We start from the raw sequence: 21,088 nt of genomic DNA, 5'->3' as shown, positions 1-21,088 counted from the left end.
CACACTCTTGGCAAGACAACCCCGCGTGTATGGGTGGGTCAGGTCCAGGAGCATATATTCTGAGGGTGCCATAGCAATAATTGGTTATGTGTGCAAGTTGAGCATGTGAATAAAGTAGATTAAAAATTGATGTTTGCTAATTGACACTCCTAAAACTCCAAACTGACAGTAAACCACAAGGTTGAGGGTAAATTGCCTGCTAGATTGCTGCCTACACACAGAGCTGTCTGCCAGACTTCAGCCCTCCCAGACTTTTAACCATTACTCTGCATTATCATCCATAAAGGGTTTGTACTTAAAACCCCATTAGAGCAAGAGAAGGGCAAGGCTTTCATCGCTGAGTAGCAGCACTCTGCTACCATCAGAATGGACATCTCTAATTCACCTGACAACGCACAGAGCAGCACATCCATCATCCCATGTACTCAGGAATCACTGGGAATCAATGCGGTGAATGAGCCGTGGTATGAAGAGCAACGTGGGTGTAGGTATAGGACCATAATGTATTAGTGTCAGGCCTGTAGCTTGGTAGTTCTGTTTGTCAGGTGAAAAAAAGGACAAAAAGTTGAATAATGCATTCAAAAGATAATCTGCTTTACTATTTATTTTTTTCCAGGTGCATTATTTGAAGGTACATAGCATTTACAAAAATAAAATATGGACTAATTGAGGAAAACATTTCAGCAACCTAATTCAAACACAACACTTCACATTTAAAATTAGACTGGACAGTCAATTTACACTTAAATTAGGGACAGATCCCTCCTGCTTAATGCAAACAAACCTCAGGTACCTTCCTAACAACAAAATGAGTACCAACAGACAAATAGTGGCGTTACTTTTTAAAGGCACCAACTGTAAAAATAAAATAGGAGTAAACCTTTTACAGGACATAACTGTGTGAATATGTAAACATTAACGCGTTAAGATTTCAACTGTGATGAGATTCTCGTTCTCTTTTCTTCTTTGGTTTTGATTTCCCTGATGGAGTAACAACTGTTGGAGTCAGAGAAGGATTCAAGGCTGGATCCAGTGCTGGGTTCAGGGAGAGCAGGTCCAATATAGTAGCAGTCTCATTGCCTGTCGAAATATGACATCATGAATGTCAGAGTGGTGTATACATATTTTTACTATCTGAGGTAAAAAGGGGATTACCAGTGTTGTCCTCTTCGCCGCTGGGTTCTGGATCTGGACTGTGGAGGGAAACCCGGGCCAGGGTTGCCAGCTCACTTATGAAGCTTTCTTCAGCGTCCTAATGGACACAGCGACACAGTGTCACAGAGCCACAAACATACTGTCAGCCAGGTTGGGAAGCACAGAACATATGAAACACACTAACCAGCAGCTGTGCTTTGATCCTGTCCATGGTCTGATCCTGGACTATTTTCTTCCGCCTCAGTTCCTCATATATCGTTTCCTGTTCCAGATCACACTGCTCCAACACCCTCCTTTTGTGGACTTCAACCCTGACACACAAGAAAACAATGAAACCCAGATTAAATTTAAGACTAACAGAAGTGTGCAGAGCAGAAAGGGAGCGTAGTGTGCGGTTGTTGTACCTCTGTTGAAACTCAGCAGAGGTGGGTTTCTTGCCCCAGTTCACCAGCTCCCTCAGCAAGGATCTGTTCAGCTGACTGCTGCTCTCTTGTTTCTGCTTCACCTCTGAAGCAAAGTTATTAGCACACAGCAGTCTTTGTAACTTGAAGAGTTTTATTCATTCAAAACTGTCTTCTATTGTCTGCTTAGATCATGCTGCCTTAACACTGAATACAACTCTTTAATTGCCTGATTAGTAGATTAATAATTAGGCAAATTAACAATTCACAGTCAGTTACAAGCTAATAAAATCCTAGTAATCTTTGAAATATTGCAAATATTTTTCTCATACTTCACATCTATTACATACATTTTGTCTATATAAGGAACAATGCTGCAACCTTTACAACATCTAAATACACAGATCTACAGATGTGTGCATGTGTGTCATCTCACCCTGGTTTATGTTTGACTGATCCTGTTGGAGTTTTTTGATAACGTCCTGTAGGTGGGAGTAGTAGCTTTGAACCAGTGCAGTGAGAGAATCTTTGGTGACATACACGCTCTCCGAGGCAGCCTCCGTCAGCTGGTGCTAATGAGAAAAACATGTTACTGTTGTGTGCCTTTCAGCAACAGACCACATAAAGTTGATTCTAATTCCTGAGATTAATAAAAAAAATCCTCGCAGGGAAATCACCCAAATCCTACCTTCAAGCCATCGTCCTGTTTCGGAGAGGTCTGCGACTCCATCATCTGTTGGATGGCGTGGCTGAGGACGTTGCCTAGCACCAGCTGTGCATGGCTCTGAAGAAGCTCCGTCCCCGTTTCCAGTTCGGACAGGAACTCCTGCTGGAAGCTGTGGCCCACCAGCTGACTCTCTGGACCCAGGTGCCTCTCTGCCAGGCTGGCACTGCTGTTCTGTGATTGGTATGGTACAACGACAGTGTTCAACCTGCTGTGAACTTGAAACGTACTGTATTTTGCAGTGGTTTGCAACTTGGTTTGGTTTTGAGGTGCTTAAAAGAGTGCATTAACAAATTGTTTTTTCCCCACCTTGACACATGACTGGCTTTTACTGGGATCTTCCGTTAGCACAGCTCTAAAATCAGTCTGAGAGAGCGCCTTCAGCTTGGACAGCCTCATCTCCTTCAGCATGTGCAGACAGAAGTGCCTGACCACAAAGTACCTCTGCACCGCCACCAACAGGTGCTCATGTTTCTTCTCTATCAGCCTCCCCACTTGACTGAGAGGAAGATCATATTGCATTATTTCTAAGTAACTCGTAAAAATGGATTTCGATTTTTCACACCCTCAATATAATAACACAAATACTTCTCGACAGAGGTCTTCCAGTCTCACCTGTTGAGCGTGTAGCTCTGTCTAGCCACCATGGCTCGGACGATCTTCATCTGTTGTTCACTCAGATGTTTGAGACAGGCCTGCACCAGAGCCATCTCCTCACTCCACACCTACAGAAAAAAAAGAGGCTCAGTTAGAAACAATGGAAAGCCTTTAGTATAATCAAACTCTTGCAAACATCTCGTGGACTTTAAGATTTAAGAGACATGAAACACTCAATCATGGCGTCTACCTGTCCATCTTTATCCAGTTGAGCCCTCATGTCGTCCAGTTGCAGCTTGGTACTGCACTCTGCTGGCTCCAGCTGTGCAACCAGCTCCTGCTCCAGGTCCAACCACAGCTTCTCACAGCACTCAGTGGAGAGCTTTGAATGGGCAGGGACGGAGGTGATGAAGACGTTCTTGGCTAGCTCTCCAAGCCTCTTTGACCAGGAGGCACGGAGTTTCTGAAGGTATAAAAGCACACATAAGAATAACAGAAATACACTCGCACAGGTATGCACACAAATACATATTCTGCCTTTTACCTTCCAATGGTCACAGAGGGCTTCAGCCACCCTGTTGTCTTGCTGCAGCTCCAAATCAGAAACCTGCTGCCTGTGTTTGGTCAGCAGCTCCTGGTACACCTGGAGGAAAGGTTATGGCTCAGATTTAGACACCAGAGTACCTTACAGGTACCTCGTGTATTATCTACCTTGTCTGTCTTTTCTTCTACATATTTAATCACTAATAGTAAAGCTACGAGTAGAGAAGAGACTTAAGAACCAACAAAGACGATTATGAACCAGGAAGCAGTTTATGTACCAGTGATCCCTGATCTACATCTTGAGGTGAGGTGAAGATAAATGTCCTGACCTTGGTGAGCTGCTGTAGGTCACCGTGAGTCTGTCTCACTTCCAGGGCGCGGCTCTTCTCCTTGGTCTGGCTCCTCAAAAGCTTCTTCCTCTTGGACTCCATTCTGCTGCACTTGTCATTCACCAGCTCCTTTGTCTTCCTCGCGCACTCTGGAACATGAATGATCAACTTTCAGTTGAGCTGGACTAGTTTAGCATTTTCAAAATGGCTGCAGTTTGTAAAGCCAGCTGGATGACTATGGTATACATGTTCATTAATATGGATTGTTCTTGTAATAAATAATTTGTACGTGAGTGACAATGTATTCAACATTGACTCAGAGAGCAGGCTTATGCATGTGGGCAGAAAATAATTTTTCAGTATTGATCACCCTACTTAGAGGGACAAGCTGCCTTTTATTAAGCAGGAGATCAGCAGCAACAATCTGTGTCAAGTGTTACAGTGTGCTGAGAGATTTTGCATGAGAGTCTGGGATGCAGTAATAGGCGTAATATTCTGTGCTGTCCTGAAAGAACCTGACCTTGTTTAAGGAGCTAAAGAAGATTCCCAGAAAATGGTCTATTTTGAGAGAGTACGTCAGTAAGTTTGAAAAGTAGGCTAGACATTGTCCACTGCTACCTGCCACCAGAAACGAGTTGAGTATAATGTGAGAAAATTATAACCACATTTGGCCAGTTTTTGGATAACTGTGTTACTACATTCACACACAAAATGCTTACTACTTCCCCATTATAAAATGCCAATCATCTTTTGACACTAGGCCTGGGCGATAAAATGATAGCGATATGTACCGGCGGTAGACACTTCATCAACAGCACAGACATTGTTCGATAGAATGTTCGATAGTTTCACTTAAATGCATAAAATGCAAACCACCATGAAAGCACATAACAAATATGCCCTGGCTCATAAGCAGCCGTCGTATCCCTTGATAATGGAGCATGCTATGAGTGACACGCAAACAGCCAATCATTTAACAGGTGTGTTAATCAATTGTACCCTCAACATGTGACCCAACAACAGAAACAGGGCGGAGTGAGAAAATGAGTGCAGACGATGAGGAAATTGTTAGATTCAAAGAAAGGTGGTTAAATCGAAATACAGTGGTTAAATTCAACCTTTTTTCTCCTGGTCTTTAATAACAAAAGGTAATTAAAAATTATGAAGTATCAATGTTGACTGAAATTAAATTTTATCGTGATAGCTATATCGCATTTTGTATAGTACATTGCAGTGAATTTCCTTGGATGAAATTGAAACCATTTTCACTTTACGCATCTTACCCTCAGAGCACTGCTGAAGGCCTTCGGTCAGAGTCGCTTGAACCTCTGAAAGTATCTTTTCCATGTGGCTAAAGGTCAAGACGTCATCGCTCGTCAGCTGCTCCAACGTTGTTGCTATCAAGCCCTGCCACAGAGACACTTCCCGCTTTAGCAAGGCAGGTTGGGATTGAAGAAGCCCCGCCAGCTCCTCCCACCACAACACCTTATGCTGGATCCTCTGAGAGAAGTGGAAAAGAACAGAAAACGTTTTCTTTAGTATGACCAGTTCCTCACATGATGACACAAGGGATGAGAAGCAAAATGAATGGCATACCAACCAATAACTAGTATTGCTTTACCTTTAGATCCGCCTCTTGTGTGCTCATCAGGTGGTTCTCTACCAACAGGAGAGTCTGGATGAGAGAGAGAATCACATCTTGCGCTTCATCTGGTGAGAAAACGCTGGTCTTCTTCAGCAGATGCTGGCACAAGTCCTCCACCTGTTTGCTGAAGCATCTGGACTGTGAGGAGACATGGACATTAGTTTTCCACAACCAGTAGTGCAAATAAACGTGGTCTGACTTACATTATTAGTATCATAATTGTTAAATAATTTGCTTTCTGGGGTTCTCTTCGCTTTTACCACTTGCAAACCACGTTCAAGAAGATCTTTCTGAGCTCTCTCTATTTCCTCCAAAGTACAGGGAGCATCATAATTTTTCTCGCTGGCAGCGTGGCCTGTTGGTAACTGTTTCTTCAGCTCATTCAGTTCCTGAAATGACAAATAACAACACATGTGTCAGTGTTTCTATACTCAGTCAATCGAGAACTGCAAAAAGACTGTATTATGAATGTATGTGCAAAAAAATAACAGTTAATTTCACAAAAAGAATGTGTGATGTGTATGAAAAGACCTCTGGCTCTACCTTTTCCTGCATTTGAAGAACATTCTTTGTGAAGTCAGCATCATTTTTGTCTTTTGGAAAACGACAGCTGAATATTATTTTCACCATTTGAAGGAAAATCTATAGTGAGGAAAAAAGTAAAAAGGGAGAATAAAACAACCATTCCAACTTTAAGAAATATACTTGATAACTGTCTTATTACTGTATTAAAGAAAAATGACTCACCAGACATTTTTCTTCCTGAAGCTGGGAGCAAAGTTGTTGTATATCCTGCAGGGCCAAACAGTAAAGGCTGATCCTACCTTCAAACCTGCAGCGATAACAAGAGTCTTATCACTTCCAGCAAACTCGGGTTTGTACATACTTGCTGTAAGGTTAGGGTGTATGGTTATGTCTTAACGTTTAGAGACTACTGGTTCCTACCCTGGTTGAGTCAGTGTGTAGGGGTAGTGAGAGACCCTTGTGAAGCTCTGGTTCTGCAGGCTCTTGGGGACCAGCGATGAGGAGATATAATGACTGCTGTCGTCGTTGTCCTGCTCTTGGCTCAGAGACTCCCCATCCATGGAGGAGGATAACTCCTCGTTAGGCATTGCTGGCAACTTGGAGTGCTCATGTAGTGATGGATTGGATGCTCCGTCCGCTAAAGGCTGACAGATACAGCAACATGTTGCAGGTAAGATGTTTTTGTGAGTAATTTAAATGGTAAATGATATCACTTATATAGCGCTTTTCAGCCTTCACGGTTCCCAAAGTGCTTTACAGCTAAGTCTCATTCACCCACACATTCACACACCGATGGGGATCGAGCTGCCATGCAAGGTGCTGGTCTCAATCGGGAGCAACTTAGGGTTCAGTGTCTTGCTCAAGGACACTTCGACATGACGGAGGGAACTGGGGATCGAACCGGTTCCGATCAGTTTAAGTGAAGTATAATCATAAAGAAATTGATGGCAACACACTATATTATTACTGACACTCAACCATGGGTTGGTTTGCAAAAGGTATTCTGTTATGTTACTACTTCTGTTAAACAGCACTGTAGGTACATTTAGCTAAACTTTATTTGACACTGTTTAGAAAGTCAAACAACAAACTATACATGTATTTATGCTTAACAAAAACATTAGAAGAGCTTATAAAATGTAGTTTTGTAAGGAGTCTATTACCTTATATACCTGGCAAAAGGTATATGTTTAATATGGTAATATGCTTTACATTCATGAAAGACTTACTCTGTATTTTTGGTTGATGGGATAAACCACCTTTGCTCTGGAGGCAAATGCAGCCACATCACTGTTTATGGGTGGCTGCTGCTGCTTCTCCTGGACAATGAGTAAACAGGCTTAACAGATTAGTTGGAGGTTAATAAGTAAACATCAAAAATGGGTAACCCTGAATCAAGCAATGTTTGTCATTTCCAGGTATTTGACATCAATTTAGCAGTATAGATTTAATGTAACTATGATATCCATCTGTGTAAAGCTACAACAAGTCTCTGTGGAACTTGTCTTGGATGATAAAGAGAATAATACTTTGTCATTATGGGTGCCACTTGGAGCCTCCTTTCTGCTGTTGCTGACACAGTCACTTTGGTTGTTATCCAATTCTCCATCATCAGGTTCAAGCAGCCTCCTTGCGTTGTAACCCTAATGGGATGATACACGACAATATGCATCCAAAGATGAAGACGGAGACTGAGTGGGTAGGAGAAACAGAGCTGGCGTGTTATTTGCTTACTTGTCTCGTCAACAGCAAAGGCTTCAGGCAGAAGACATATAAAAGAGCAGCAGCTAATATTCCCGAAAGCCCTCCACACACTGTCGCCACAGTTAACAGTCCAGTGTTTACGCGCAGAGACTCGGCGAAACTGACCAATACATCAGTGCCGCATTCCGCCATCAGCTCCTGCTCTGTCATGTCTCATCAAACTGTAGGGAAAGTAACGTTATGACTGTTAGCATTTTGTCGGCAACATCCAGCTAGCTAACTTTAACAAAACTCATCTGCTCGAGGAAAGTAGCTTCGGGCTGTTCACTTTGACGTTCCTTTTTTAAAATGTCTGTTACTCCATAAAAGGTTTTACATTTTCAAACATTAACTACCTAACATTTGCAACAACTTCTTCCAGCAAAACTTTTTTTCCCCCAAATCGACAAACTCGGTGTATATTTTAGCCAATGGCTGAACGGAGATTTAAGAGGAGGACCGAGCTGCGTCAAAACAGTAGAGCTAGCTAGAATCAGGCCGGAAATGGGGTTAATATGCCTTCAATATTAAATCACAATAATGATTCGTGGTAGAAAACTGCCCTCCGTAATAAATTTGACGCAAATATAGGTGGATAATTTGACGAATGCATTATCTATTCTTATTGTTTCATAGCATATGTAGATATTTTTAGTTATCCGTGGTTCCAATTATCCCACGCGCGCGGTTGCGTTGTTTTAATTTGAAAGCCGTAAACGGATACAAATATATGTACTTCGTTGTGCTTGACACTACTTGAGGATTTTCCCGTTCTTCCAAAGTTTTGGAAATGTTTACCGAAGTTGGGCAGCAACAGTGATTATGGACCTTGTGATCGGGTATAACTCTGTGAAACGGCGTCCATTGTTTCTCCTGAAATATTAGGAAACGAGAAACATGTTCTTGTTCGCCAAAAACGCTGCTACAAGTGATGAATCTCGAGAATAAGCTGTGGAAATGTTTTCATCGCGTATTTTAACGGTGGCAACTGCAGAAACAATGCAGCCCGTTAGCTAGCGGCTCTCTTTGGTGAGAGTGGCACACCGACGTACGAATGCTTCAGGCACACTTTATCGCGAAGAGGGTCACAATATGGTCCTTTATCTTGATTGTCCAAGTGTCATGTTTGTTTCCACCTCGTTTAACGTTACATTTGTGTCACAATGTAACCCGGCGCGAGACTCGGCTTGACGGTGTACTGGAGTTCAGCACTGGACATCAGCCCCGTCATGACGGTACACCTCAGGACGCAACATGGTTCACAACACTGCCACCTCCTACTCTCTCGGAGAAACAGGAGGTGAGAGGCCTAATGGTAAAAAAAATCAATAGTGTGCGAACTCTTTTGATGAAGGTTTAGTCTCAGTCGCCTGATGAGCTGTGTAATGTGTGCATGTGCTCCTACAGCTACACACCACACCTTTCTGTTCTGAGTTGTATCTTGTTGTATCTTTAAAACTACTGTGAGATTATTTATGTTGTGTATCTCTGAACCATATTTTAGAAGCCAATATTTTGATTCACTTGTCATATAACATGCCTACAACACATGTTGTCATTGGATAAAGCTATTAAAGATTTGTTAATAAACAGTTAACATATTAAATGTTCAATACTGAATGCCCCTTTTTCATTGTCAGAGCCTCTCTGGTATGGATGTAATGCAACATGACCCTGGTGCGAAATCAGCAGAGCTGACATTGCTTAGGATGGATGGTTTGTTCTTTTATTTCACTTCTATACATCAACAATACAATAATTAACACAACTAATTTCTGTGCAAACACCAACTGAAATATTGTATATTTAACTCCAAGATAGGTCAATGCTGTCTGATTATTATTATTCTTTTCTCTAATGCTGTACACGTACAGATGGAAGTAATGGTTTTACTTTGTTACAAATATACGATACACAGTGTATCTAAAAATCTTTAGCACACCAGTAAATACAAAACCTTAGTATGTCTGCATATATGTAAATATTAATTTATTTAGTATTGTCCATTTCCTCCTTTGTAACTGTGCGTCACTCAAACTGTTTAAACGCCCTGCCTCTAACCTGACAGGTACAATGGAAATCAATGGGCCCATGGTGTTGTGTGCAGAGGACCCACTCTCTTCTTCAGCCCCTGCTGGTCCGTGGGGACACTCTTTTTACACTTCATTTACTTACATGTCAAACATCTTGCAACTCCGGGGCCGCAGAAGCACACTCACCAGATACAACCCGGGCTCCACTCTGCCTCAGGTGTGTTTTGGTCAACAGATCAGTTGTCAATCAGCCATTTTTTTTCCCACTGCTGCTTTTCTATAATTCTATTGTATAGATTTTTATTATGTACTCGTGGTGCAGACTGGCTGTTTTAAAATAAGGATTTATGAAATGGGTAAATGTTGAATTGCCGTTTACCTACCAAACCTTTGCAGTATTACTTCATATTAGATCCAGTTGCCATACCTATTTATAACATTGCTTTACGTGATTCAAAGAAGGTTTGTCATGTTGAAAAAAACGAATTATACAATGTGTTGAATATTTCTGCAGGTTCAAAGTGTGGCACCTCCATCTGCATTTGCGGTCAAATTTTACAAGTGTGCACAGGTACATCAACATAATTGTTTGAATACAGCCTATTTTATCTATGTGCATTTAATTACATACATATTTTGCAGGACCATTTTTTTTAAAACTGCAAATGAACATGTTGAAGACGATCCAGTGAGTCATACTCTTCCTGCTCAATCATGTGGTCCCCCAGGTGAAGCGTGACACTGACCCTCCTCAGCTGACGTTCTTCCTGCTGATTTACAACAAGGGCCCAGTGGGTGGCACCAATCTGTCCCAGGTGGCTATCCGAGACTCCATCTCTGGAATAGTGCCCCTAAAAACTGAAGGCCGGGTGGTGGAAAGAGGATACCAGACGTTTGCCATCGACTCACTGGCTGGTATGTCTGGGAGTCAAATTGTTTTAAATGATGATTCTGCCAAACATGTCTGGTTTGAACTTTACAGTTTAAAATGTTTGGATTTTCTGCATGCTGCACCCACAATAGATAACGTTGTATTGATTCTTCTTCTTTAGCTGGATCCCAAGTTGTTGTTAATTACACTGCTCACATAAGGAGTCATAAGAGTGAAGTCCTCGATCTTCCAGCTTTTCTCACCTTCTCTAACGCCTCACAGGTATTTTTTCTGCTGCCTCGTTTCTTTCTTCTTTTCTTTAAAAAGTGTAAATGGGTACTAATTAATTTCACCATGTCAATTTTTGCAGTATAATAAGAACATATTCTGTCTTCTGACTCCACAGAATGATGTCAATATGTTTGGGCCATTAACAGCTAATCTAACCCTGAGGGTGAATTCCACCGACAGGGTAAGTTGTGGACAGCTCCTTAACAAGAAACACACCCGTATCTTCAAGCATTGCATGTTTGTTCTTGAACTGCTTTCAAATTAGTGTTCATGAAAGTGATTTGATGAAGTCTGATTCCACCATTTTAGATTTATCCAAACCATGGGGTCCATTTTGCTGGATTTGTTGCTGGGTTCTTTGTTACGTTGGTGCTGCTGTCACTGGGGTTTCTGGCCATGAACCTCATAGGTCCCAGAACCAGGCTGAACCTTCTTCAGCAAAGGGTATCACAAATTCAAAAAATCTGTGTTTTGTGTTTGTTAATTGTAATGACAAACTAAAAAGTAAGTAATTAGTTAATTACATGTGGTATATATTTGTGTTTGTTGTTGTTATAAAAGTGTTCTTTGTCTGTTAAAATAAATGTGTTTTTGTCGAACCAAACTGTGTGCAGTATTCAACAGTTTTAACACAATTTCTTTTCTGTTAACATACTTTTAAAGAACCGTTCATGCAAATTAATATCAGTACATTATGTTGTAGTTTTAGGTTTTATAATGTAGTTTGGGTATATGTTAATATACTGTGATGTATTTTCTTGCTTCAGAGAAACAGAGGTGACTCAGACCCAGAGTATGCAGACTGCAACATGAGTGAGACCGTAAAAGATGAGGCAACATTTGAAGACAAGATGGTGGACACCATGGTGTTGGAGGATCCCCAGAACATGTACCAGGCTTTGGAGAAGTGAGTAGACTAATCAAGAGGGAGGTATCCCCCCTATCTTTCTACACAGCTTGATATCCTTTTTAATGGAAAAGAAATCACCACCAAGAGTTGGCAATTAAGGCACTCACTGCTTGTGGAAAAAGGTATTAATATATAAATGTAATGTATTAAACAGAAGTTTTCCCCTTTAATTCAAATTAATTGATTTATTTTGAGGTCAGCATCTTAAGAAGTTAATATTAATTATTACTTTTGGCTTCAACATTCAGTTATGCTGGTTGTTGCTTGGAAGAAACACTCCTTTATGTTACTCACCACTGAGCAACTGTTTCACCCAAATTAGTAAATATGCCCTTACAGGTGGCATTTTCTAATTTGGCATTTTTATTATCATAAATGTCTCACATTATTATCAATCAATATTAAACCCACAACGTACAAGTTTACTCTGCTTACTCTACGCTTTTTCCCTGTAAGCCTGGAAATGTCTACACTGCTACATGCCACCAATAACCTGGAGGCCACCCGGATTCAGATCTACAAGGACGTGATGTCCTCCCTGCTGGGCGGCCTGCGGTCCCGGGGCCAGACCAGCGCCCAGGCCCAGCAGAGACTGCTCAGCGTGCTCCACGGGCAGCTGCTGGGCATGGAGGGCCGACTGAAGGAGGAGCGAGGGGCCCGCATGGCTACTCTGGCTGGCCAGTGTAACCTGGAGACTCGGGAAGAAATGGAAGCAGAGCACCGCAGAGAAGCTGCCGAGAAGGCCCAGGCTGAGCTGCTGTGTCAACATGCAGACCAACAGGTAATAATGATAAGTCTTTTGTTTCTATTCTGCGTTATGTATTTTTGTATTTTTCTGACTTAAAAGAACAACAGAAAAGTATTTTTTAGGGAAGTAACGTTTAAACTGTAAACCTCATATTGTAATGTCACTAGGAGCTTCTCCACTGCACTGTCCTCCTGGAGAAGCTGCACAAGCTGAGCCAGACTCGGCTCCAGCGCATCCTGTTGGTCCGACATGAAGAAGCCTCAGCGAAGGTCCAGAGGCAGATCATCGAGTGGCGCCGGGTGGAGCTACATAAGATTTTCTCTGAGGAACTGGAGGAGGCCACCAGGATGGGCGAGCTGGAGAAGAGTACAGCCAAGAGTCTTCAGCACAATTACTTTGCCTGTCAAGTGAGCGACCAAAATTAACTGTCAATGTTGTGACACATTAGAATTGACCAATACATGATTATGTATGTATAATGTACTTGTAATATTGATCATTTGAGTTAGAGATGTGCTAAACTGACACCTGCAAAAATGGTCAGCACAGAATGTAAAACTTATTTATATATTTTTTCTTTATTCTTTTCAGCAAGCTGTATTTGTTGTAGTCAGTACATAAAGCCAACATTTAAAAACACATTCTGGGACATGTCCTTCTCTTTTCTGTCAAGGATCAGCTGGAGGAGATGTTGGATGTGGTCCTTGCCAACCAGCGCGATGTGCTAGCTGAACGCCATGCACAGAGGAAGTTCTTGGTGCACAGCCTTCACAGCCTCAACAGCCTGATTTCTGACACCTTCTCCAGCACCTCCAGCAATCTGGACAGCTGGTTCACTCACATCAGGAGGTCGGTGCCTGTGTACAGTTACCTGTGATAGTGTCATATGATGATCATTTCACAACTAGTTGCACTATTACACATACACTGTACACTACACTGTAAATGTGGCTAAGTAAGCGTCTACAGTAGTATAAACACTCATGCATTACAAAATATTTTACAAAGGAAAGAAAATATTTTTCTGGCATTTTACAGAAAACGTGTACACTATATTAACCTCAGTTTTGTTACCAGCTCAACAAAAATAAGTAAGCCGAACTAGTTGTGTTTGAACTTGGCATGCTTCCATCTCTCCACTAGAGGGAGCATCGTGTCTGCAGAGCAGATAGACCAGCTACAGGAGAAGGCCCAGAAAGAGCTGGTGATGGTGAGGCAGAGGCTGGATGAGGCACTGAGCCAAGAGAGGAGAGCCATGCGCTGTGGACTCATTAAGAAGAGACGGGAGCTCATCTCTGACATGGTGAAGAGATTGTGCAAATCTGCATTATATATCCATTGTGGATTGATACCACAAATCTTAATTAATATACCACCTTTAATCCTTCTTCCTGCCTTCTCCAGCTGCGGGTCCACAAACAGAGACAGAAGGATCTGTCGGGTCTGTCCAAGGGTCTGGAGGGAAGGATAGATGTCGCCCAGCACCTGCACTGTTGGCAGAACTTACTGACAGCTCACAGTTTGGAACTAGCAGAGCTCATCAACAACCTGGATGAGGAGGCTGCTGCTGACATCCGCAAGGTGCCACTCTAGCAGTACACATCAGGCACGTTCATGAGCTCATCACTTTGAAAGATGCATAAAAACCATCTTGATCCTCTACCTGTTTGATAGGTGACCATGCGTGTGATCCAGGGGGCCATAACAGAAGTCAAAGCCATCCAGCCCTCTGCAACCCAGGCCCTGCTAACACTCTCGCCTCCAGGGGCACAACGCTCCCTGCTGCAGGTAGAACCAGAGGCAGGACCAGGACAAACCCAGGGACCAGGAGCAAGCGCTCTCCTGCAGGGCCAGGAAAGGTTACACCAGGAAGGCAAGGCAGCCTTACGCACCCTCAGCTGCACCAGGGAGGCTCTGCGGGAAGCCATGGAGAGAGAGCTGCAGGAGCAAAGGGAGCTCAGGGCGCACTGCAGAGCTTTCTTCAGGTCGGTGATATAAGATAACATCAGTCATTTCATTTCAGGGGATTTAAATACAGGAAGTTCTATGAGTGTGTTTTTGTGTGTCTTTCTGGGAGAGGTTAGATAGAGAATGAGCTCTTTGTGGATAATTTGAGACTGTATTTTACACCTGGTTCAGGACATCAGATGGTGATATTCTCTACAGCAAAGGGGTAGTAGATACCAGACTGTCCCCCCCAAGAACTTTTGTGGATAGAAAAACAACATCAACAAAAAAATTATTATACCATCCGGGATTCATGTTACTCTACATTTATAGCTCATGAAAGTACTTTCAACACAGCCATGTAAAGTGTCATGTGTTTATCTGTTCACCTGTATCTTTTCTCCTTTTGTCCTAGTTGTTTGTGTTCATCCCAGTTGACTCTGTGTGAAGATGACCGGCTCAGGATGAAACTAGAGTTTCAGAAGTGTCTGTCTGTGATGGACCGCTGCTTGGTGCTGCCCCATGCTGTCTCCAGAACCAAACTCCACACTGCTCTGGCAGCTTGGAGAAAGGAGAGCGAGCAATATATGGTGAACACATAATCACACATTATTGAATTCAGTTGTTATGTTCTTAAAGCCTCTCTGTGTATGATTAGAAAATGTCTGACTTTGGTTACTATTAGTGGTAGTTTCTACTAAAAACATTGGCAGGCGTAGATACGATTCTAAAGGCAATTCAATGGGAGGAACCCGCTTGGATTAAACTACAGCAGGAGATAATGGTGCATTTAATGTTTTCTCAAATGAATAAGAAATGGAGAATAGTGACCACTGGTACAAACCACACGGCGATCAGCCGCAATTGTTTGGCCGCTGGATGAGTGCACATTGTTATTCAGAAATAATAAAGGGCTCCATAGAGTGGTTTCATTTCTAATCACATCATGACAGCATGCTTGGAGTCTTTTCCCAACCACCTTATGGATATTGTGGTTTTTGCAGACGAATATGCAATCCAAGGGGAAAACCAGCGAGGCCAGGCTGAAAACAGACACGTCTGACCTGCTGCTTTTCCAGAAACGGCTTGAGGACAGAATCCAACTGTTTGAGAAGGAGAAGGAGATGGAGAGCGGTGTCATGAACAAGGTAACGCTGTCTTTCTAATTACCTTCAATGTAAGACGTTTTTATGGGCAGCAAGTTACTGAAAGGCAAGAAGGGACCAATGTATTAGTTTTATTTTACATCAAACCCTAAGCTCACTCAGTAGCAGAAGCCATACACCTTGAAATAAACTGTGTTGAGGTTCAATGTCTAGATGGTGCTTTGAGTTCATACAAGATGACTAAAATACATCCATTCTAATTTTGGAAGGTGATGGAGGAAATGCGGAGGGAGAGAGAGGATGATCTGCTCTCTCAGGCCGACAGCCTGGCAATGCAGATGGCTACCATCCACTACCAGAAGGCTGAGAGGAGGACCAAAGTCTTGGAGACCTCCAGAGCAATGCTCACTCTCCACAGCCTGCTCATTCAGCAGCTCAGGGAGAGAAAGATCCTGGAGAGACAAGATATGGCCCAGAGCATTCAGAGCCACTGCTTGGTAGGCAACGATTGACTTAATCCCTGTGTTATAGCATTGCATGGTTGGAGCTGTGAACCATATAATAAGGTTCAAATGAATTCTTCATTCTGACTATTTAAATTTCCATTCTCCTGTTTTTCTCTGAGATTATTATGTTGACACAAAACTGTGTAGACTTTTATTAGAGTGTAACTTGACTCTTGCCACAGGGCTTAGAGGAAGCAGAACAACAGCTTCAGAAGGAGAGGACAGAGTTGGACGGCCTGCAAACGTCTCCAGAGTCAAGAGTCGAGTCAAATTCAACACAGAGAGAGGACTCTGATGAGGGAGAGGAGGAAAGTGAGGAGGAGAGGCTGTTTCAGCTGCAGCAGGATTGCAGGATGACATCCATCCTCCAGGAGGCACTCTACAAGTGCGAAGAGGTCATCACAGTGTTGGCTGAGAGGTGAGCCGTCATGTCAGTGTTATCTCATGAGTAATGAGGAATTTTGTGGATCGACACAGGCTATTAAATTTTACTGTGTTGAAACTCTCTGGTGTTTTCAGGTTGCAAGAAATGACTGCCAACAATCAAGCCACAGAAGATTTAAAAGAACAAATGGCGCTCAAGAGACTTTATGCAAACTGTGACCAGGTCTGAACTTATCAAGACTTTTTCCGATGTTATATTTAACACAAGCATATTAATGGCATGGAAAAATACAGGGACATCCTCACTTCTGTGCACATGCCAGTGGAAGTAGAGAATAACTGTGCTTAAAGTGGCTCTGTGCCCTGCTCTTCCTCTCAGGATCTGGACTTTGCATCTCTGCTGGTGAATCAGAGTCAGGTGCCTGCTGAGGTTCTCCTGGAAGCCCTGCGTCTCCTCCTCCCCACCCTCCCTGAAAGTGAACTCCTTTCCATCACTGACGCCCTCTGCCCCAAAAAGCACCCCGTTTCATCATCTGCAGAGCAGGAACACTCCAGGTAAGAACCAGGTTCAGGGTCTGTCTACTGGCAAACACTCTTGACTTTTACACATCTAATTAACACAGTGCAGTGTCACATTAGGTGGATGTGTTTGACACATGAGAAGTGATAATTATTGTGAGTGTAATAACAATAAATGTTTATTCTGTTATTCCGTTTTTCTCCCTTAGACTTTTAATAAGTTCTAAGCAGCATCCTTAGAAGGAGGAGAAACAATGTCTGCACAGAAAAAGACTCGCTTTGGACAATTAAATTGATTAGAAAATCTGCAGATTTGACAAACGACACCACGTACTTCTGTTGTACTATTTGATTTACTGGTAGCTACATGCCAAGTCCCAGCCCTTACAATCTAACACTTGGTCACCCCAAACTCTGGTCACGAGGGATAGACAATCTGCACTGTTTGACAGTGCAGATTGTCTATCCCTCGTTTAGTTAATTGATTAGTACATTTTATCAAATGAGCCATTATCATACAAAATCTGTCTGGGTCTTCCAACTTGGAAGCAAGGTTTTGAGTTTGTTTACCAACTAATGTGCATAAGCCAACTAAAGCTTTTGTCATGCACCAGTTCATGTTACCCCTCCCCCCCTTTTTTCATAAAGAAAAAAAGAATAGAACAACTTCAATATAGTGGAAACTTTTTTGTCCCGAGTATGAAGCCAGAGAGTCTCTGCAATTCAAGTTCTGTGGTTTAGGAAAGTACTTTCCTGAGTGAAGTCACTGATCTAATAAGACAGAGATGATGGCTGAAACAAACCCATCTCCAAGCATTGTCTTAAATTTAAAAAACAAATGCTGATTGAACACTGTTCCACATGGGTCCTTTTCTTGAGCCAAGATGGAGAGAAATTGATTTTACTCATCATTTAATTTCCCTCTCTTCCCGATACACTGGAACACTCATGTCTGGCCCCCGCTGAGTTTGGATTACTTTACTGATGAATAATGTCTCATGCATGTCTCTTTGAATCTAAGCTGTCTGGCCAAAGGACAAGGGAATGAAAGTGTTCTGTTTTGAACAATATGCAAGACATGTTTTTCTTTTCTTTTTCAGCTCTTTTGTTTCTGCTTTTTGTTTGCAGAGTAGAATTTACCCGTTCTTTAAAACGGTTTAAATCCTACTAATGTAAATTCAAGTAAACAGTAAGATGTGAAACAATTAATTTGATTGTTGTCAGTCGGGCTTCGCTATAGGTTTTCCCTCACGAGGTTCCGCCTCTGCACCTGAGAAAATGTTATAAACTCACTGCCCAATCAGGGGGTAGCACCCTCCCCCTATAAAGCCCCAGTGCATGCTTGTTTCCCTTTTTTACTCTGCCACTTGAGAAATGGATTATACTGTAAATTTCGTGCACCATCCGGTCTCGCAGAAGTCAAGTATAGTAGCTGGTGGCGCTGGTTAACAACATGGTTTTCCTGGCGGGGTCCGCCTCACCACCAGAGGTCTGAACTGTGAGTGACGGAGAACACGGAGATCCAGCCTGGTCGTGATGCTGCCTCCTGCTGGAGAAAGCACCACCAGCAGCAGCCTTATTAATTCTTATAATAGGCGTAAATTGTACATGGCAAGTAGTTTTTTCCAGCACTGCACACTTTGCACAGTTTGGTTCAGATATTAACGCTGTTAGCCATTATGTTTCAGGTATTAGCATTAGCCAAGTGAGGCGCCCCGCCTGGGTCGGAAGGGGCGTTTCCCTTTCCTCCACAAGTGAGTCGAATAAGAGAGATAGAGGTGTATTGAGAGCTAGCTTACTTGGAAACGGGATAAAGCTCTGTATTGGCAAGCTTAGTAGTAGTTAGTAAATAGTTATGACCGAATTAAATTGGGCTTTTTGGAACCACAAGAGCCTTACCTTTTACAACTGCACCCAGTTTGTTGATACCATGTATTTTGGGGCAAAAAGTATACAGTTTTGTATAGAGATGTGATTTCCATAAGAGTTTTCCCAAATATTTCTAAATGATGTGTCCTAACGTTATCCATGTGTGTTATCCACGTGTGTTACCGGGTAAAAAATATGTCTGTATGCCTGTATTCTCCATCAACATAATCAAAATTGAAAGATTTCATTTCACCAGGTGCTGGCGAATGTAGACAAGTCAGTTCTCCTCTCAGGTCGCTAAGTAACCCAGTTCTGTGTCAGCTTTCACACCCCGGACATAGTTGCACAGATTCAGCAACGGTTCAGACAATTGGTGGCCGACATGTTCACGCCCATTGTTCTCTTTGGTTAACTCACCCGGTTTGGCCTTCCTGCCCTTGCAACTGATGATGCAGCATCAATCTGTGGTAGTTGTGGCACCAGAGACCAGAGACCTGCTCATGGCTCTGAGGCATCCTCTCACCTGGGATCCTGGGACAACTCCTCATGATGTGGAGGTTGAGAGGGTGAGACTGAGCAGCTTGGGCCTCCCAGCTGTGGTTGTCTATACTAATCAGAATGCATGTGCCCCGTCCACCTCTAGGGCCTACACTGGTGGGTGTTTACGGACTGGTGCGAGGCCAGGGACCTCAATCCGTGTTTGTGCCCTCTACAGCGTATTTTGAGCCTCAGGATCAGGCGGAATTGAGGGTTCCAACACTGAATACGCAGTGTGGACTGTTTGTCTGCCACGGCGGTTGAACTCAGGGGGCCACTTTGTCTCTGCAACGGCTCGCTCACTGGACCTTTTTTGTGCAGTCATATCTCAGGGACATAACTGCTGGTTCTGTGCCTCATCCAGTGCTTGGTGCACTGTCTCGGGGGCCCCTTGTCTGGAGCAGACTGCCTTTTGCTGGTGTTGTTGCAGTCTGGTATGAGACCCTCAGGCGGGTGGTACACTGCTGTCGTTTTTGGCTTTTGACGGGGTTCGGACTAGTGGTGGTTCGGGCCCAGCTGGTACTATGGCTCAACCTTACGGCCTTCATCTTAGGAAAGATAGCCTTGTGTGATTAATTTGACCAGCTTTAATGCTGTACCCTACTAAGAAACCCTACCCCTAAGTACTTAAATGGAAAAGATCACAAAGCGCTCTCCCTCTAATGAACTAATGAAAAGTTATTACAGTGTATCAGCTCTCTGGGCATCCACGACCATTGTTTTAATCAAAGCCAATCATTGTCTGCAGAGATTGAATCGCTACCAGATTTATACCATTGATAACTTTTGACCAGGTGTGCCGGGGAGTTGAACAGGCTTCTTCCTGTCAAACTGAGAGAAGACGTGGTGCATAAAAATATGCGAAATATGCCAAGCTGCTCTGTGGACAGAGAAAGGTGAGTGCAACACATTTCTGGGCTTCGCTATTAGCTGCTATATAAAGACTTAATGTTACACTATCATCAAGACTAATTTGTCGTTCAATGGTCACCAACATCATAGTCAAATCCTTTATTGATGTGTAAAATGCCTTTCATCAGTTTCATGGCTGGGCTGCAGTGACCACATGCATGAGGTAAGCACTTTAACACTCCAGACCCACTAACAACAGCTCCTTTGTCCTCCAAATCTCACAGACTCCAGGAAAAGAGGCAAAGTCTGATGGAAAAATTGCTCCCCAGATCCCGTCTCCAGCTTCCAAGCGATGTTGCACCACTGCTGGTGGAAGAGAACGGAAAGGAGGACAGTTTTACTGAAGCACAGAGGCCTATTTATAAATCAACCGTGACTGAAAACACAGTCACACAGCAGCACAGTGACACTGCAAAAGAAAGGGTTGTGGACACAGTGAGAGAAACATTACACAGCACAGCAGAGGAGGACAGGATGGAAACCTCCTCCAGCACGGCACTGAGCGTCCCTGCTACTGGAGAAAGGTTGTTTGTGTTCCGGGATCCACCTGAATCCTGTGACCGTGTTGATGCACGTAAAAGGAAAAGGAAAAAGAACTTCCTCAATCTGAAGAAAGGCTCAGTGGCTCCAGCGGACCTACCTTGAGACTTATAAGCATTGTCTTTTGCAAGGGTTTTTTATGATGGTACTTTATGATGATATATGATTATACTACAAACAAAATAAACCAATAGTTTTGCTATGTAGCAGAAAAATGTGCTAAATGTACGTAGCATCTGGCTTTGTGTTTAAG

General features: G+C 42.9%; 2 protein-coding genes across 2 annotated transcripts; one reads left to right on the top strand and one right to left on the bottom strand.

Moving 5' to 3' along the window:
- Positions 1-597: 597 nt before the first annotated feature.
- LOC139283011 (evC complex member EVC) lies at positions 598-7,868 on the bottom strand. Its single transcript, XM_070902947.1, has 20 exons — positions 7,654-7,868; positions 7,449-7,562; positions 7,149-7,238; positions 6,340-6,563; positions 6,142-6,226; positions 5,938-6,036; positions 5,655-5,783; positions 5,371-5,532; positions 5,033-5,249; positions 3,750-3,898; positions 3,422-3,520; positions 3,128-3,340; positions 2,896-3,005; positions 2,590-2,779; positions 2,245-2,454; positions 1,993-2,128; positions 1,560-1,662; positions 1,340-1,466; positions 1,156-1,252; positions 598-1,080 (listed from the first exon to the last, which is right to left on the bottom strand). The coding sequence occupies exons 1-20, from the start codon at positions 7,831-7,833 to the stop codon at positions 932-934; spliced, it is 2,883 nt and encodes a 960-aa protein (XP_070759048.1). The 5' UTR covers positions 7,834-7,868; the 3' UTR covers positions 598-931.
- A 1,024-nt stretch (positions 7,869-8,892) lies between these two features.
- Positions 8,893-21,088, top strand: LOC139282996 (limbin-like). The gene is made up of 23 exons (XM_070902926.1): positions 8,893-8,962; positions 9,303-9,378; positions 9,731-9,912; positions 10,210-10,266; positions 10,424-10,610; positions 10,748-10,848; positions 10,973-11,038; positions 11,167-11,301; positions 11,625-11,764; positions 12,224-12,548; positions 12,683-12,922; positions 13,189-13,364; positions 13,659-13,818; positions 13,920-14,096; positions 14,190-14,500; positions 14,878-15,052; positions 15,467-15,610; positions 15,838-16,065; positions 16,257-16,492; positions 16,594-16,681; positions 16,838-17,013; positions 20,178-20,279; positions 20,511-21,088. Exons 2-23 carry the CDS (start codon positions 9,315-9,317, stop codon positions 20,938-20,940), a joined length of 3,900 nt encoding a protein of 1,299 aa, XP_070759027.1. The 5' UTR covers positions 8,893-8,962; positions 9,303-9,314; the 3' UTR covers positions 20,941-21,088.

Source organism: Enoplosus armatus, chromosome 3 (assembly GCF_043641665.1).
Source record: "Enoplosus armatus isolate fEnoArm2 chromosome 3, fEnoArm2.hap1, whole genome shotgun sequence".
In the NCBI taxonomy this organism is placed as follows: Eukaryota; Metazoa; Chordata; class Actinopteri; order Centrarchiformes; family Enoplosidae; genus Enoplosus; species Enoplosus armatus.
The sequence above is the reverse complement of the archived record's forward strand: the minus strand, read 5'-3'. Positions and strand labels throughout refer to the sequence as shown.